Source organism: Pseudopipra pipra, chromosome 1 (assembly GCF_036250125.1).
Source record: "Pseudopipra pipra isolate bDixPip1 chromosome 1, bDixPip1.hap1, whole genome shotgun sequence".
In the NCBI taxonomy this organism is placed as follows: Eukaryota; Metazoa; Chordata; class Aves; order Passeriformes; family Pipridae; genus Pseudopipra; species Pseudopipra pipra.
This window is the reverse complement of record NC_087549.1, coordinates 125976120-125996182: the sequence shown is the minus strand read 5'-3', so window position 1 is coordinate 125996182 and position 20063 is coordinate 125976120. Positions and strand designations below refer to the sequence as shown.

The 20063-nt window shown below is 36.2% G+C and overlaps 1 protein-coding gene across 7 annotated transcripts in view; it reads right to left on the bottom strand.

Moving 5' to 3' along the window:
• Positions 1-20063, bottom strand: part of CRPPA (CDP-L-ribitol pyrophosphorylase A) — a 112252-nt gene that overhangs the window by 24624 nt on the left and 67565 nt on the right. Inside the window, exon 10 of one of the 7 annotated variants that reach the window (XR_010435266.1) lies at positions 17137-17245. The exons of 5 other annotated variants lie outside the window; for them this stretch is intronic. Coding sequence is in view for 1 of the 2 variants with exons in the window: in XM_064675923.1 (XP_064531993.1) it covers positions 16380-16405 (26 nt within the window). In the remaining variant the exon portion in view is untranslated. Of the gene's footprint in view, positions 1-16379; positions 16406-17136; positions 17246-20063 lie in introns of all 7 variants that reach the window. One more of the 7 variants, XM_064675923.1, reaches the window with a different exon arrangement.

The following is a 20063-nucleotide window of genomic DNA, read 5'->3' as shown; positions in this document are numbered from 1 at the left end:
AAGAGCTGGCAGTTATTACTTCCATTATAAAAATCTTGATCCAAAGAGTTCATCCAATTAGCAAAAGAATAAATTGCATAGTGTACCTTTTAGCTAAAGTGTATAATGCTGTTTTCATTTAGATTGCATTTAAGTCCAATGACAGTGAGCAAGAGTGACAAGGATCTATTTTGTGGGTCCTGCCATCTGGCACAGGATCCCTTGGAAGAGTCAGAGAACAACTGTTTAAACACCAGATGCTGTCAAGGGAGACAGTACTTGTGTGAGAGGCAAGAGGGTAAAGATCAGTCAGATGGGAGTCTTACTGGGCTGGAAGATATCTTCTCCAAAGCAAAGCCTCTAGACTAGCAGCATCCAGACTTTCGAGGTTTGACTCGACCAAAGCACCCATTCCAGACCACCTCTTCTCCATACCAGTAGCCAGAGGCATAGGAGATGAGTGGAAACTTCTAGGCAGGGGTGAGAAAGTAAGTAAAACAAAGATAATTTTGAGTAAATAATAAAGGTCACAGGTAATTCCATTGCTGAAAGGAGTAAGGGAAAGGGACTTTTGACTATAAAAAGGATGCTACTGTTGAAGGTGAAAGTAAGGAAAAGAGAATTTCCTGTTAAGAAAAGATGAAAATTCAGAGAGGGGAGGTTGCCTGGCAAGGAAGAAAGGTGAGCAGCTGTTGCAGGAAGAGAAGAGAATTGCCTGCTGCTTTCCAGTGCAGAAGGAACAGGTAGGTGAAGTCCAGGCATAGGATGGCTTGGATTAATATTTTAACCCAAGGAACTCAGGAAAAGAGTAGTTCCTGGGGTTTGCTAAATTCGGACTTCTTCGCCAAGTTGGGCAGCATAGTAAGAGCAAATCAATAAAAATTTGCAGTTGCTGCTGAGCACCTTGCAATTACATAATACACATTTTGGGGATTTTACTTCAGACTAGTTCAAATCTAATGCTTAGATCAAGTGTTCTCATCTCAGCAATTCCAAGGATAGCTATATCCCATGAATCTTTGGTTTACAAGAAGCAGATATATGAACTAGATACTCTGGGAAGCACTTCATCATCCTTTTGTCTGTAACACATGATAATGCCAGGTGGCAGAAGCAGTGACAAGCAGCTCCCCTATAAGCCCCATATGGAGTCAACTCTTATTTCTGTTTCTGCTTGTTTCTACTTTCTTACTGTCTCTGCTTACACAGTAGTGCCTCCTTAAAGCCATCACAAATTTCCTGTCCATCCTGATCCTCCCTCTCCCACTTCTCCATCCATAGAATTTACTCCATGAGAATACCCCAGATGGACTGACTTCTGACTTCTTTCAACGGTGTATACATAACTCGATACAGATAATATCTTTTTCTTACAGGAAGCAATCTGATATGATCAAGTCTTGAAATTAAGAGATGTTTGCATTATTCATGAAAACTCCAGTGGAATCAGTCCTGGAGGGACAGTGATCACTGGCATTGAGGTCAATGGCAAAGACCACGAGGTTTTATTAGTCTGTGAGGGTATGAGCAGAACACTTCGTTAGTATATTCCATATGCAGCAATACAATATAGTATGATTCCACAGAGGTTCCCTTTCTCATACTAGTGTTAAAAATTGACCAAAAAAAAAAAAAAAAGAGGCAACATACTGTTAATATACTTAACACTTGTCAACTATGCTAATGTACTACAAAACTAATACCAGTGGATTATTTTGGAAAGACCCACCTAGGGTTCTACTTTCTATTTTGCTCAAGTATTAGTGGCCTGAAAACATTCCTATTTTGATAGCCTAAAGCAGCAATAAATAACTAAAAATCTTCTCCAAACCTTGTTCTGGTGTATCACAGTATAAAACTAAAATTTTGCAGTTAAAATGTCCACAAAATATAATTTACAACTCTTATGGGAGAAGCCTGTTATTCTTGCAAGTTTTAGCAAATCTGCATATTTATTTTGATAGACTTGGGTTTTAAATTTTACTTTGCAATTTCAAAGCAATAAATAGCCCTGCCATTGCTTTTTGTCACCTTTATAATCTTGCTTTAAAATGCTACCATCATAAATAAATTTCCATTGTCTTCCAAATTAAAAATTTTACTTTCCTAATCCCATTTTTTACAGTATTATCAAGCAGTGAGCAAGCACAGCAAATTTTTTCTTTCAATAGGATATACCAGCATCACTGGAGAATTCAGTTAATTGAGACACTAAAATTCTTTTTCCCTCAGTATCTGAGATAATAATTGGGTCTCCACTGAACATCTTTAAAACATCTTTTTCAGTCACTGAAAAAAGCTTTTTAACATGCATATGCAGTGAAATATGAGTAGTCTGGCACAATCATTTTCATAACTAAGTAGCTGTTACAAATTCCATTTTCTTAAATAGCAGCATAAAACTGGAGAAAATCTCCACAGCTCTCCTGTTCAAACTTTTGCTCCTGAGCTATCCACAAACAAGATTGCTGAAAAACTGAAATACCATTACTATGCCAACACGGATTGTGACACTAACTAAACCGTGCTCCTCACAACCAGACATGCAGACAAACCTTTCATTCTCCTAGGACTCTGAGGTTCCAGCCTTCTACCCAACCTACTTTAAATTCATCTTTCTTGAATATAATTAATCAAACCCCACATTGTTTATATACATATATATAAACTAGAATGAGGTACCAAAATAAGTTCTGAAATGCTACATAATTAATTTGCATGCCACAAAGAGAATATTTTCTTAAAATAACAGTGTTTTCCTTAAATACTATGATTGTGGAATATCAATAGGAGGGAATAAATTAAAAAAAATACAGGGAGAGGGAAGCAAAAGAGGACAAAAAAGAAACCAAAACCCCACTATTTAGCCTAAAAGCTCAGAGTGAGGTAGAACCTTTCCTCTATTCCAAGCTTATGGTGAAGAATTCCTCACTGCTTTTTTTTTCTTTCAAATCTGATCCTGTGTGTTCATTCCTCCCAGATCTTCTTACAAAAGATGACAGAGAGACTAAGATCTGTATCGCCAGATCTGGCCAGACACAGCATTCCCCAGAATGTGTTCCCCCACACAGAGCATAGCATCAATGGTCCTATCATCAATCACAGATGCTGAGAAATGAATATAAATATGCTTATTTCTAAACCTGATAGCTTGTTGATACTTGAAAAGAGATAAATCACTCTACAAGTATCTCATAAATAATGTTCACTCACAATGAAAGCATTAATAATTCCAATAGTATATATAAAGATCTATGCAGAATGCTATTCACCTATCACAGGGTGTGGAAAGGAAAAACTAATAGCATGAACAGTTCAAAAACTCTGAGACACAATAGACTTAAAAGATATAAAATGCTGTTGGAGAAAAATGAGGAATCACTAAGATCTTGTGAACTAAAGCTGTGAATCCATACGCATTCCACTCCTCCGCAGATACCTGCCCGGGGCTACTATATGTCTAAAAGAGGGTGTCTGTGTAGAGATTTATGAATTAACTGCACTTGATTTTCAAAAACTGCTATTCATCATTGCAGCGTGTTTTCAACAAGGGCAGTCAAGCTAAAATGTTTCAGCTGAAGCCACTAAGTATTTGCTAACTTGATATTGATGTCAATTCCAGGGTGGAGAAAAGCACAGAAATTAAGGATTGTGGTAGGCCAATTTCACAAGAATTTTGGAGAGAACACTATTTTCTGACTTTTACAGCTCCTTTCTGCTACTTAAATTTTTACTAGACCTCTCTCCTCCTCTTTGCTTATACTGAAACTTGTGTATCCTAGTTTAATCTCTACTGAAAGACGCTGATGATCTCTAGTGAGTGGGAAAGAAGGAATAACAAGAACATCAATGGTACTTTTATTTATATTTGACAGTTTGAGCAAAAAGGAACAGTTTTATAGTTGCTCCCACTTTACCCTTGATCCCTTCATCATCCTTCATGCCATGATGAACAGATACTGTTATCAATAACAAAATAACACACCGTGTTTCTTCAATATAGCGTGCACCTGTAATACCTGGTAGGCCTGAGTGTTCCTGCATGGATGAGTATAGGTAGGAATGTCTCATTTCAAAATAAATAATGGAAACTTGGGTAATAAATATATAATTATCATCTGGATAAAGTCAGATGCCTAAAATCTGATTGACTCTGAGTACAATTACAGTAATAAAAGTATTGCTTACTAATGAAGAAATGTACTATCTATGCAGCAGGGATTGCAAATCAACACTTTTTTTTACTCAGCCAGTTAAAAATCCAGACTACATTATAAAATTCATTGGTATATAAAATAATCATTCATTGGTATATAAAACAATTTGCCTCTTGACTGTAGTAATGAATCCTTCTGACTTTCTCCTCCTGTATTATCTTTTTACTCTGATGTATATTATTGTCATAATAAACTCATCAATTCAAGACAATATTTGGTCTTTACTGGATAAAACATGTTTATGTAAAATGCGTGCTCATTGTCCTAAATCAGATCTTCAAGATATCTTTCATATCTAGTAAAACATTGTCTCAGTGGATTAGTGCAAATATTTCCAAACATGCCTACAAAGCACAACCCTCAGAAACCTCCTATCTTATTTTAAAATCGTATCTTTAATCTTATTTTGCTCTCTATATCCCTGGAGTGAATATTAAAAAGAAGGCCTATTTTACAGTTGCCAAGTGGGGATACATCATCTGAACTGCAAATTTAAATTTAAATGCTTTAGATCTTTTAGAAAGATTAAAAATGTGAGTAGTGTTTTCATCTATATTTATGAAGTACTTATTGATAGAGTTTCTAAATTCTGTAAGTAGGGGTAGAAGAGCCTTCTCTCATTCAGAGATGAAGTGGTTATTACAATGTCTTTCCTGTTCTCAGTGGAAGAGTTGTGGGCAGTGGTCTAGATTCAATTAAGCCATAACTGAGCCAAATTAAGCCAAATATCATTTTACATTATATCCATTTTTGAGAAATAGGAAATATACTGTTCACTGTATCAATTTTCAATTTTAAAATACAAAGATTCACTCAAATGTCACAACTCCAGTAATTAAGGCGTTTCTGTGCAGATTATTTCAGGATATTTTTACATAAAGCATTTTAAAATCATGTGATTTCACCCCACAAGACCCACTGAGAACAGCACTGACAAGTGGGACAGACTACTAGAACTGGTAAAATGATAGACTCTCTTATATACTCCACCTATGCCATTAAATGGAAAGTTTGTTGCTGCTGCCCTGCTCCCAACCTTTTTTCTTTCTCTCTCTCCTGCAATTTTCACTCCTATCTTGCCTCCCTCTTTTTACCCCTTATCCTCTCTTCTTGCTACCAGGTGCCCGAGTTGAGATGGATTGTGAGCACATGAAAATCATTCTACCCCAACTCAACTAAAACACAACTAAAACACATTGTACAACGGTACCAAATGGGCACAATGCACTGCGGTGTGTTCCCTGGGGAAAAAATGGGGGGGAGTGGTGGAAAACAAAGTGTGTGGGGGTTTATTCAAAGGCCTTGCAGAAGGGACAGCCACAGGGAAAGCTGAAACCCAGGAAGAATAATTCATAATGAGTACAGAGGAATGCCTACAAATTTCAGGGTTGTAGCTTTCACTACCATCAACTATAGAGTGCATCACTTGCTTAAATATGGATTTATCATCAAATCATATAATATCCTGAGCTGGAAGGGACCCACAAGGATCACCAAGTCCAACTCGTGGTCCTGCATAGGAAACCCCCCAAAATTATGTCATGTGCCTGAAAGCATTGTCTTATAGGAAAAAAAGAAAATATATTCTTCATACTGTGTTGACTGTCCCTACCAGCATGTAGCTTTATCTTCCTCATAAAGAAAAGTGGAAAGAAGAATTTAAAGTTTTTAAGTCATTTACTGTAGCTTTAATCCCAGCTTAGCTCATTGCTCAGACTTTAAGGAGTCTCCATCAGCACCATCTCTATCAGGGATCCCTATGAATGGACAGAAGCTAGGACACTTTATAGTGACTGCATAGTAGGAGGTGATAATCTCGTAAATAAGAAAGCATGCCTAAAGTACATAAAACTAGGATTTTGCCCACTTTTTGCATAACACAATATTAGGACAGTCTACAAGTATTTGGTAAGCAAACAAAACACAGAGCTAAAACCACACTGCATAGAGTAAATCTGCTTTCATCTTCTATACAATTAAGAACATTCCTTTCTTACATGGAGAACCATCTCTATGGTTAGTCAAGAGGGTTTTTCCTAATCTTACCCATAGAAGCATCTTATGTTTAAGTGGAAAGCTGTTGGTCAGTTTTACATTCATCTTGTATTCACCTTTGTTACAAAATAAAGTCAAATCCTAGAGATAACATAAATTAAGATCAAACAAAATATGTAAGCATATCAACAGGCTTACAGTGTTCACTAAAGCTTGCACAAATAATAATCATGCCGCTACCAACAATAAAATCATAAGAACAAAAAGAGCCCACTGGACCACTACCATAGGAGTGTACTAGCTTAACACCAAAGTACTGAGTCATAGAAGCATAGCACAGTTTGGGTTGGAAGGGGACTTTAAAGCTCAGCTAGTCCAAACCCCTGCAAAGAGTCAGAACATCTTCAACTAGACCAGGTTTCTCAGAGCCCCATCCAACCTGAACATGAATGTTTCCAGGGAAAGGACATCCACCACCTCTCTGGGCAACCTGTGCCAGTGTTTCACCACCCTCAGTATAATAAACTTCTTTATCTAATCTAAATCAACTCTCCTTCAGTTAAAAACTATTTAAGTTTCTAGTGCTTCTCTGCAATAACATCACTTTTGCTTGCACACTCAAATGCTTGTGTTCTTTGGCTGACGAACAGTACCAAGGACACATGGTTGCTACATTATGAGGATACAGAGGGCTTTTTCTGTCAAACTCTTGTCCTAGGATTTAAATGAAATTTGTTGTTGTACTTCAGTATGGAAACAACATCAGGAGCCATGTGCAACTATCCCATTTCATATTAAAGTGATGCTGTCTCAAATGATTTAGTGATGTTTTAGGGTGGACACCGAGTATGAGTCCCATTTTGGCATAATTTAGTGTAATATGCTATAAATTAGCACTCTGAGCTACTCTGCCCAATGTTCCCATCCCAAGTGAATCTGATCTTTCACATCCTTAACTATCCTGGCAAGTACCCTCTTAAATACAGCTGTAGTGCTTCTAGAAAAATAGAATATTGATACAGAATCACTGAGGAAAAAAAAAAAACCTTGATGGTTTCACCAGTGCTACTACATTTTTAGGAAAAGCTCTTACTTTAAAATAAATTTCCTGTTATTTTTTTTCTGTGAAGAAAAAGCTACCCGCCCTGTTGTAGCACTTGAGTCCGTGATGGCCTTTGATTTGAGGCAAGAGTGAACATCATTTTCAAAAGGCAACATGAAAAAAGATCTTGGCTTACAAAAAAAGATGTATGTTACTGTGATTTGGGCAGTTGACTTTCAACAATAACCCTGAACACTTCTGTATGTCTGTGCGTTTGAAAAGATGTTGCTCATGTCCCACTTAACCATGAACATGTAGGCAGTAATCAGGCACAGAGCCAGTAAGTCTCCATGCAGTTTCTCATAATGCTGTAATATCAATTAGTACAAAATATGTCCTTGACAAATAGAAGAGGAGAACAGCCTAATTCATACCACAAAGAATTAGAAGAGGAAAAATATCAAGAGTCAATTACATAACACCTTTTGCCAAGTAGTGAAAAGCTGAAATGGATGGGTATACAAAACAAATATGTTTCAGATGAGCTTTATCAAGTCACATAGGCAAGATGGATAAAGGTACTAAAACCAATATAGAAGGAAGGCAAAGAAAACAATGTTCACTTAAAGGAATAATCTTGCGAGTAGAGGATCTGGATGATTATTTTTTTCTGTCTCTTAATTTCTTTTTCTCTATGTATGAAGAAGAAGAAGAAGAAACAATATTAGCCACCGGTTTTGTTCAGCACTGAACATTCAAATCCATCTCTTAGAAACAGGCCAGTTTCAAACTCTTACAGACAGGGCTACAAGGAGCTGCTGGCACATGAAATCATGCCTGCTCTTCCACTAGACATGCAAACCCTGAAACAACAAAAGCATCACTACAGATGACACGACTAGCAACTTACCAATGCTATTGCTCTGTCTGACACACAACCTGTCTATGAAAAACCTTCAGCAGCTATTTTCTTACACCACTGAATTTTATCCCCACTCTCCTTCTTGGGATGAACTACTTCAGCAGAGAGATTATATTGTTTAGGAAAATTAATTCATCCAAGTGATAGAAAGACAGGTTTTTCCAATTCATGCCTGAAAAAGCAGGATGGCAAGGTATCTTGTAGCAAAACTTTGATCAGTCAGAGACAGAATTAAGGAAAATGAGGAAATCATCTGAATTCACTAAGCCAATTGTTCAGCAAGCGCTAGAAAGAACATAAATAACATTTGTTGGATGATTCTAAGCAGTAAAACTGTAAAACACTTCTCTCAATAATCAGGAGAAACAAACTGCAAACAAATAGATATAAGCTTTCAGTAGAATGTTAAAAAGCTAAAAAGCTGCATCTACAGATAACTATAACTGTTATCTTTTCCAAATTTTCAATCTATTGCAAAGTTTATGCAAAATTTTAAAAAGTACTGTGCACTTGCCTTCTCTTCCTGTGACACACTAGTAAGAGTTATTAATAAGTTCATCAACAAAATCTTACATCAACTGGATGTAATAAATGCATGGCTAGCTGTTATTTGATCAGAGCAGTGGAGCATCTCTCCTATGAGGAAAGGATGAGAGAGCTGGGACTGAAGCCTGAAAAAGAGAAGGCTTCAGGGTGACCTAGCAGCCTTCCAGTATCTGAAGGGACTTACTGGAAAGATGGGGCAAGACTATTTACAAGAGCATGTAGTGACAGGACAAGGGGGAATGGTGTCAGAGTATGTTTAGATTAGATATTCAGAAGAAATTCTTTACTGTGAGGGTGGTGAGGCACTGGAATAGGTTGCCCAGGCAAGTTGTGGATGTCCCATGCTTGGCAGCATTCAAGAACAGGCTGGATGGGGCTTTGAGCAATCTGGTCTGGTTGAAAGTGTCCCTGCCCATGGCAGGGAGGTTGAAATTAGATGGTCTTCAAGGTTTCCTCCAATCCAAGATATTCTATGATTGTATGATATTTAGTAACACAGCTAACTACCTAAAATTAGTTTTGGAGTAAACTTCAGTAAATGGAATTTTGACATACAAACAAACATGCTTAATGGAATTTTACGAGCTCCCAAAAAGTGCAATAAATCACCCAAAACATTTTGAAGCTTTATAAACAAAGCATACTGATCTCCTCTCCAAAAGATTTAGAAACAGGAAATGCAGAAAACATATTATGCCATAAAAAAATTAACTCTCCAAGCTATTTCTTCTAGAGAAATTCTAGTTAAAAGTATTTTCATAGAAACAGTGTACAGTACATAGAAGCAATACTGCCACTTTCAATATAACTTTTAAACAAGGATTTGGTATGGCTTTATGAGAATGGGTTTAAATATACTCTTGAGCCACATCGTATTGCAAGACATATCAGGGCAAACTACCTTTAAAACACCTGAGTGAGATATCTAAGGCATTGACAAAATTCCCCTTTAAATCTGGCACATCACTAGTGCCTAGTAGAGATTGTTGTTCAAAAGAAGGTTTTTCATAACTAAACTTTCAGTAGCAATTTAGCAGTTAAGATTTGTTGCAGAAATGTCAGTTTTAAAGCTGTTGAAGGTTTATTTAAAAAACTAAGTACAAAACTAAGCAGGTATCAGCTACAGAGTGGAACTCTCGTAGCATATCCTTTAGTTAAAGCATGATTACTCTGACTGAAACTTCAACTTTGCTCACTAAAAGTAAGAGCTCCTGTACACCTGTCACAGTATAGGAGTAATTATAACTGATCATCTACTCATGCACACAGAGGACACCATGGTTTCTATCAGACCAAACCTGCCCAGCCAGAGATGGAGGGTGAAGTCTGAGAAGTGACCCACAGCCTTATGTGGGTCTCCCATGTTGACTGACCTAAAACCATATTCTGTTCAGAGGTTCATTTACCTCACCCTCTCCTGTGGGATCAAACACCCATTTACAAATTTACCAGATCATATATCTAGCATTTATAATCTGCCTTACCTCCCTTTGTGTTCCTGAAAATGTGCTTATGATAAAGTATTGGCTGGAACAATAAGCTTCTCCTGAAGATGCGTTTGCAGTACAGCATAACAAAATGGACAAGCAGTTTGAGAGAAAATGTCACAAAATCCTTTCCTATCCTAAAACATCTCCCCTCTTAGACTTTATTCCCTAATGGGATTCTAATAATATTATCTTTTTCTTTTTCCTTCTTGATGGATAACATAATGCTTAAAGAATGTTTCAACATAAAACATTTTATCTATAACAAACACAGCATACTCTGCTCCCATCATTCGAAGATACTCTCAATACAAACTTTCCACTGGAAACCTTTTCCATATAAATTTTCAGGTAACTAGACCTTTCATACCAACCATTGTTGAACAGGTTCTGAAAAATTGAAATCAGCAAGGTTAAAGTGTAGAACCTAAATACTTCAGTCTCTTTGCAGAAATGTAATTATTTTTAGGACATAATCATTTCAGTGTGTTAATTATTCATCAGGATGCAAAATAAAAGTTATATTGCTGACTAATACAAGCATCTGTACCATTTTATGGATGGTTTTAAAAATTCAAGAAATAAACACAAATTCTAAAACATTAATACCTTTGCCTCAGTTTTTCTTTTGCCCAAACACAAAGTGCCAAGTGCAGACTCCTCCTCAGCCACTGCCACTAACTGTTAAGAAGCAGAATTCAAAATGTTTTATCCCTACTCTAGGTGACTGCATCATGTTTTGCCCACTCATCCCATATTTTACATAACAAGGACTTAAACCTCCAAAAGTTACGTAACATACACATCTAGTAGAGAAGGAGGAAAAACGTTTTAATAAAAATTTCTTATCTACAGAACGAGGAAAAGCTGCACATGACCAGGGGTCAGCACAAGAATGGAGCTTCACTCTGATCCAGAGAGGGTGGTCATTGAAAGAAGAAATTTAACTTTTACAGAAGTAACTAACACCCCCCTCTGCCTTCAAAGACAGAATCAAAAGAGAAAGTTTACTCTCTGCTTCAGAGGTAAAGGCACATGCTGTCCCTCTCGACAACACCAAGTATTTTTGGTTCATGAACTCTGTGAGCACATAATGATAGTTATGCCATAATTCCATGGAGAAATCTTTGTGCCTTGAACACTGCAAGCATAGAGCACACTTTGAGGACAAAAATGAAAAGCTGAAGTGTGGAACTGGTATAAAGCTCTGAAGTCATTTTACCTCATTTTGATTAATGAAAGATCTCAAAGGACAGGGAGAAGCATCTAAAATTGCACAGCTCAGGGAGCAAGTCTATGTGTAGTCTGTCTTACAATGTATACTTCATTTTACTGCCATTGTTTAAGTAGAAATCACACATTAGCTCTGTCTCAGATCTTTTGCTAAAATTTTGCCTAAAAAATTCAACACCTGGTCTGCTAAATTTAAGCACAGAACACCAGAATTAGATACACGAGTTAGAGACACTTGAGCACGTAGCTGCATAAGAATGGAAAGACTGAGTCAGGGAAAAAGTTGAAGGCACAGGCTCTGCCAAAAGTGCACACTTGTGCTGTTGCCAGTACCACACAGGTTGAATAAAACTCAAATGTAAACAATTCCATTTTTTTAAAGATTGAGCTTGGTGGAAACTTCAGAGATCAAATGAAATAGATTTATTTAAGTACATTGTAAAGTAATGGGACACGACACTCAGCAGAAAGTAAGAATTTTGAGCTGGTGAGAAAGTACACTGTAAGGCTTGGAAAACAGTTAAAATACTATTTAGGAAGATGAATAAAATTTCCCTTAGGAAAGCAAGTGCTCAAAGAATGTTCTAAAATCATATATAATGAGTTCAGACTGAAAGTGCTAGAAAATCTATAATGGTGCAATTTTCCACTTTTATTCAATCAAAGAATCTGATAGGAAAATAACTTCCAGAAAATACTTCACAACAAAATCCAGATTAAAATCACTATCCAATGGAGGTTTGCTATGATCTGACCTCTGTTAATCCTAAACCCATGCATTTCCGTATCTTAAGAGAACAGTTTAATCTAACTTTAAGTTCTCTACATCTCACAATCATAAGATATGAACATATTTTCATATTCAGACATTCCAAAATATTTTTAGATGAAAGCCAGCAGAAATGTTTAGAAACTTAACATCAGTGAGACAAAGCTGCCACAAGACTTGCTCCTGTTATCCTTAAAGGTTAAAAAATAAATAGCCCTCAGCAACCATAAGCAAGCAGTAGAATGCACTCAGAGATTGTTCTGGCTTTATGGTTGGTGAAGAGAAACAACAAATATTTATTGGCTGTAAGTGAATTTGCTTCTCTCTCTGCTTGGACTAGATACTGCTTTCAGCAAGCTCTGTGAGTTGCTTGCTGTGAATACAGATAAGTAATGCTGAAGGAGCAAGGGTGTGTTTGCACTTTGAATGCAGACACTGACCAGATAACATGAGGCAAGTGGCTAATGAGAGACCGTGGGTGACAAGGGCACAAACATGTGTTCATAGATGTCAGGCCCCTTGCATGAGAATGTTCTCTCACCATTTCTCCATAAATACAGAGATATACAGAACGTGATTGGAGAGACAGAGCATCTCTCCTATGACTATAGTCTAAGAGAGCTGAGGTTGTTCCACCTGGAGAAGAGAAGGTTTCAGGGAGACCTTCCAGTACCTAAAGGGGGCTTATGACAAAGATAGGGACAAACTTTTTAGTAAGGCCTGTAGCAATAGGACAAGGGTTTTAAACTAAACTAAAACTAAACTAAAACAATGATTTTAAACTAAAAAGTGTTAAGTTTAGATTAGATATAAGGAAGAAGTTTTTTACAATGAGGGTGGTGATACACTGGAGCAGGTTGCCCAGAGAGGGGGTAACATTCAAGGTCAGGCTAGACAAGGCTCTGAACAACCTGATCTATTGGAAGATGTCCAGGCTCATTGCAGAGGGGGTAAACTAGATCATCTTTACAGGTCCCTTCCAACACAAAAGATTATCATTCTATGATATAGGAGAGGAAAACTCTTCTCATACAGCACAAAACCCCACACATTGTAGCTGAAAGATAGTATGCATCAAACATGTTGTGCTAGAAATCTCAGCAGGGGAAATACAGTTATGACATGTGGTTGTAGCTGAAAAAAAAAGAGAAAAATGTCTGTCCAGATATGACAAAATTTGCAAACACCTGCTAAATAACAAATCCATAGAGATGGGCCACAGCAGGATCAGGAAGATCCTCGAAGCATAGGACAATAATAACAAAGCAAGAAAAGAAAAATGGTAATAGAAGAGAAACAGAACTGAAGGATTTGTTTCCTGTTACAGTAAAGAAACAGGTCAAATGATAAGAAATCTTGCAAAAAGAATCAAGTAGTACAGCAAGACCTACAAGAAGAGTCAAGATTCTAGGTTCTGAAAGAGTCAGAATCAAAAGGCAAGAAAGAGGAGGGCAACATTGCAGACTGAGGGAAAAAGACAGAACAAACTGCAGGTGAGTGGCTGGGGAAGAGAGAGTTAAGAAATCAAACCAATACAAGAAGAAACAATGTTTTGTATTATATTTTGCATTAAGGATACAGATGTGTCACAGAATGGAACAAAGCTAAGGAAAAGAGCCTGGATTACGTTTGTTGAATATAAAACGACAAAGGGATAGAAATGAAACAATGAAAAATTGAGGAAACTTGTTAAAAAGAAGGTAAATGAGTAGTTAAGAGTATTAAATCCTCACAGGAAGTATGGAACACAAGGTAACCATACTGAAAGCACAAAGCCAAAGAATGCTGCCTCACAGGCCTGGGGGGAATGGCTCAAGAAAGGGCAGAAGGAGGGCAGTATGGGAGGTTATAAGAACAAGAAGGTATCTTTCAAAAATATGTAGACATGCCCAGATAGAAAAAATAGAGAGAATAATATGTTTTGGCATAGTAAATATAAAAAAAACAGTACAGCAAACAAAAAAGCCCCAACCAACCAAAAAAAGACTTTGAGGAACAACTAGCAAAAACCAATAATTAATCCTTCCTCATACACAGCAGAAGCAGGAAGTCTGCCAGAAAGTCTGTAGGCCCAACTGATGATCAACAGGTACAGTGGGCACACAGGAAAGACACAGTGATTGCAGGGAAACTACATTAATTCTTTGAATTAGTGTGGGGAAATTCATATGCCAGATCCCCTCTTTGTTAATGGCCAACTAACCAGTAAAACTGCAGTTACTGTAGAAGAGGTATGGAAGAAATTAAAGAGAGGAATGTGACAAATCCTCAGGACTATGGGGTATTCACCCAACAGCTCAGTTCCTAGTGGTGTGCATCATCTCTAGTTTAAAAATTGCCTTAGTAGGCACGACTGTGTGGGAATACTTTCAGACTCAAAACAAGAATAGAAAGCCATACATCTGTACCAGACAATTTAACAAAAATGTTAAGTACTCGACAGTAATAGCAGAGGGCAAGTTAAAGATGATGGTAAAGTCAACATGTCTTTCTTTTAAGGTTTGACTTTGCAATCTTACTCCATTTCTTCAAAGGACAGTTGATTGAATTTACTGGGGTTTCCAAGACTCTCAACAAATTTCCTTGCCAAAGGTTTTTAAGAAAATTAAGGTGCTAGAAGATAAGACAGAAGTCCTCACAGGGATACAGAGTATAGAAGTAAATGGTCAGTCCTCAGAACAGAACCCACGTAGTTCAGGTGGGATTTGTTATAGGATCTATGTTGTTCAACGCATTCATAAATGAACTGGAAAAATGAGTAAACAATAACATGAATTTACTTATGATGCAAAGTTTATTAGGGTAGGGGCTGACTAAAATGAAATGCAGAAAGATCATTATGAAATGAGTAAATAGGCAATAAAATGATAAATGAAACTGAATGTAAGTGAATGTAAAACAATACCTGTAGATTTCACATTTTAAATGATGGGACCTCAGCAGACTAGAAGAAAGAACTTGTGTTTAGGACACTATTTTGTGAAGAAACATCTCCCTTTCTTTGTTTTCCAGTCTATCTAGTTTTTCATTAGGGGACACGCTGGAGGCTAAAAGTTTACATGGACTTCAGGGGACATGACAAGAGCATGAAACAGAAATCCTTCAGGACTAGTTATCAGCTAAATCACATCTCTGGGGGACAGCATGGAAGCCAGGTGAGAAGACTAATTTTCAATGCCCAGCTTAGCATTGCTTCAAGTTGAGAACTGCAGCACTAACAACTCAAAAGTGGAACTGTCCCTAAACAGATACAACGAATTTCAGAGGTTTCTGTTAGGCAAGCTAGCAATGGAAAAGTTAAAAGCCATTTGTTTGCAAACAAAATTTTGTGTCAAAATCCTTTCATCTTAAATGTTTATATGTTTCCACTAAGAGATAGCAGGTCAACATCAAAGCTTTCATAAGGAAAAAAAAAAATATCAGAATCATTCGTACTAACAGATTTGAAGATGAAACTCTGATTTGATGCTCATGGTATTTTGTTTTGCAAATGGTTCCAATTCAATGTTTATTTCCTATTACATTAAAGTACCTAGAATAATGAATAACTACATACTTTTCTAAGTTACTATATTGTATATTTCATATTTTCTTTTCCTCTAAAGAGCTCAGCATTTCAGCTTTAATCCACTTGTTCCCCAAATTCTAGTCCATACTATGAAGCTATTTTAGAGTAATATATTTTATACAACTAAAATATTCACAAAAGAAACAACCGGCAACCTTTATTGCCTAACGTTGCCAGAATGGCTGAACTGGGGTGTAAGAGCAAGGATGCTTAAAGACTGTTTTATGAAGACAGGACTCTACATGCCTTAATCATTTTGGCTGACAAGGTGACAGAAGAACTCTGATTTCTCCAATTATAAGTTCAATAGCTGAAACAAGACTAAAAAGGTCATGTGTAAAAGGCATAAAACATTAACCTCATTGTTTAACAATCTCAGCTTGTTAAACTGCTAGAAGCTGTAATAGCAGAGACAAATTAAGCAACTTTCTGACCTTTCTCTGATAAAAACCTATACAGTCACTTAATGAAAACCCAAAGGTTACCAATTATTTTTCTTAAAAGCCCATCATCCTCAGACTGGGAATTTGGTACTGCACTGCAAAGTTAGTTTGTGGAAATGCTTCATTTGATTGCCCTTAGTAGAGCTGCACGGGTATAATAAGTCTACTAATTTATTACCTGTTTTGGCTAGAAGAGCATGAAGACTTCAGGGGAAAAAAGGAAAGGCAAGAGAGAGAACAACAGAGAAAGATTTACTGATGAATGAACGGCTAGGACTTTGTATTAATAAGCTTACAGATGTTGATTTTTATTAGGTTACTCACATAGAAAGTTTCAAAGTGATTTGGTTTCCCTCTCTGTCCCAAACTCTGTGGAATCAAGATCACTCAGGCTCATCACACATTTACACAATTTTTCTTGATGAAAGGATGAATAGGCCATAGGATCCCAATACTTCAAAGCTCAATTTCTGACTCTTGAAAATACTAAACAGTAATTAGCAGCCTTAAGGACTATGAATAAATGTAGGTTTCCAGATTGATTACAATCTATTATGTCATTGCAGATGAAATAAAAAAATGGCATTTTGAAAAACAACAAAAAAAGAGGTCCTCAAGCAGCATTCCAATCATTTTAATCAGATTGCAATCATTTGACCAATTCAGTTATAATTCTTAAATGAATTAAGAAGCACGCAGGGGTCATGCAGGGCAGGACTCATTTGTTTTCAATGAGTTTTCAAAGCTTTAGTTTGTGATCTTACTTCATTTGCCCTTCAGGCTCATTATCTCACTACTAGTTGCCAAACCACCTTCTGCTTTGCGGATTATTCCATTTGGGGTTGTGTTCCCTGTTTTGAGAACTACTGCCTTAATGTTTGCACATAATACTATATCAAGGGATCTTTGATGAAAAAGAAAGCATAAATGTTTACCTTTGGGGTTTACCAAGTCAGACAGAAAACACTTTTAGCACTCTTAAGTATTTCTTGAGCCATGAAGCACACTGTAGATGATCCTCTTGTCTTCAGAAAGTCTTTAAGGCTACAATAAGTGTCCAGTATGTTTGCATAAGAAATCACCCACAGTTCAGTTTTCTTTTAGTTTCAACAACTTCATAACAATTATTCTATTGTGCCATTTGTCTCTTTTTAGTGTATGGACTGTGATTTTTCTGGCTGTCAGTGAATAGTTCCTTTATCTTAATCAAACAGAAGTTTCAGAGGCAAAAGTATTTGGAGTCCCCTTACCACAGGCAAGCCTTAGCACATATTTGCTGTTCTGACCCTACATTTTGTCATTTACCTCTCTGAAATAGGATTATTTTAAATTAATACAGTTCTATAACCAAGATATCTTAGTTATTAGTATTGCTTTCATATTTTAAAGCTTTCTGTGGCTTCCTATGTCCATCCAAACACGCTTTATTTTGAATGATCACTGTTCCTTTTTATTCTTTGTGAAAAGTAATAAAGTTATTGCTGAAACCCACAGACCAAGATTTTATTACTGTAACCTTTATAAGCTACTGAATTTGAACTCCTATGATAGGAAATGCTGCTTATATTTTCTGTGTGCTGACTATTTTTTGTAATTCAGTCATAAGAAATTATTATTTCAAAAGGAAGAAGAGCAGTAAATAAATAGCACATTTTAAAAACATTACTATCATATTTAAGCATAAACCCATTAACTACCTAAGATATGTTTAAAGATAATTATCCACATGTGTGAGATCAAGGCCCAAGTTCATTAATACTCCATTGCTCAGAGCATGGAAAACAAATTACTACCAAATGCAGCTGAGGTTTCCTCCCAAATCTTGTAGTTTGAATGATATAAACCAATGCTTTCAAGATTAAAATATTTCCAGCCTGGCATGGATGCAATGATTTGATATTACCTTTGATATTCTTTGGTTTCTTAGCAGTTCTTAAGACTCCTTTTAAGTAAAATTTTGTTTATTTAAGAATAACTTGGCTTCTTTTTATAGGCTTTCCTCCTAATATTCAGAATTTGCTATTCTGCATTACACCCTACTAGACTATCATTAATACAAAGATTCTTATTCTAATACATAATAATTCCATACCAGTTATTGCTATTTTCAAGGTGAACTACTCAATAAATCAAAGCAGTTGGAATTTTACTAACATTTTCATCAACATATGCCAGTAACATCTTCCATAAAAAATGGATTTTTCTCCCTTTTTTAAATTCACCTTGTTTGTCAGCTATTTCCTTCAACTCATCTGAAAAATATTCAAAAACTAACTCTATAAGTTCAGACTCTGGAATTTACTGATTTTTTATTTTTTTTTACTCTTTTCCCCTTTGCATTTTGAATGAGTAAACTATTTCTAATATTCTGGAACTGTTTTAGAAAACAAAAAAATTAAAATTATTTTCACAACTGAAATTTAAATTAACAGTGTTTTCAGGATGCAAAGTAGAGCTGTTATGAAGAGGGTCCAATCTTAGTATCAATATCAGTTGATGTTCCATGCATGATGTTTACAAGAGAAATAACTGTGTACCAGCTTATGCATTCAATTTTGAGCAAATGGAAGGTACAAAGTAGTTTATTTATAAGGCACATTAAAGCCTTTTCCTTTAATTCTCCTGATTATCTTCTTGGTGTATCAAATATTCATAAAAATACTTGATATCTCTTTCTGAATATGGCATTTAAGAAGTGAAAATAAAGACTCATAATTTTTCTTAGGGCTTCTTCAGCTCCTTCAATGCCACCAAAAACATACTGCTCTGTTCCAAAAGCATTTCATTTTCTGTTCCAAAAGATTAAAAGATTTATAATTTTTTCTACATTATAGAGAATATTTATTTCAAAAAATTTGTTTTGCTAATGTAGAATCTGAAAGACTGCCCTCATATTCTTTTAGACCAAGATATCATCACACCCACCTAATCATATAACCCACCTCAGTATTACCATGGTCATGTGTCTCAATAAACTTCTCATCCCTTACATTTTATCCCTGTTTTAGAATTAGTAAATCTGTATCTATTAACTGTGTATGTCTGGTAGTGAGGATATAAAACTGTCAGCTAGAGGTAAGCTCTATGAAGTAATTATCTGTCATCACTCTTTTCCTGAAATAAATAAACTATAGCCTTCCAGGACTTCTGGAAAGCAGACAGTGACAGAAGATATTGCAAAAATAGGCTGAGTATCCTGCATTACAGCATCAGGTGCTTTTTGTGTTTCCACTTCTTCTGGACTGCCCATCATGCCTGTATGAAATTTACCTTTCCATTCTCGAGCATGGAATTCACCTATTAACGAGTTGTACTAAAAGTAAAATACCTTGGTGACTCTCAAATCATGCTTTGGACTTCAAAAAAAAAAACCCAAAACCTGTTTTAAAGATATCTTTTCATGTAACAAACTGCTTTTGTTCACAGTCTCTCTCAGTCTCACCCAAACCAGTAATAAAGTCTGGGTTATGTCATTTCTAGATTCATTATGTCAAATCTTTCCATAGGTCTCCACTAGAAACAAATATGTTCTTTGTAGATCTGTAGCCAAAAGAAAACTTGATACATATATCACACATATACATATATAATTTCAAAACACAAGCAGGAACTCAAGACTATATCCCTGTCTTTGCAAGCAGGATGGGTATTAAAGCCATTTTAAAATAAGATAGATAACTAGAAGTAGTTTACTTACTTTGCAAAGTGTTTTACTCTATTTAATATTTTTTCCATGCTAATAAATGATGGCTCTGCCTGCAGTGATCTTAGATAAAGATTCTAGCATTTTATTTTTAAAAAAATGGAGGCAGCAGTCTGCTGCAATTCTCTTACCACCAAGGATCAGGAACTTCCATTCAGA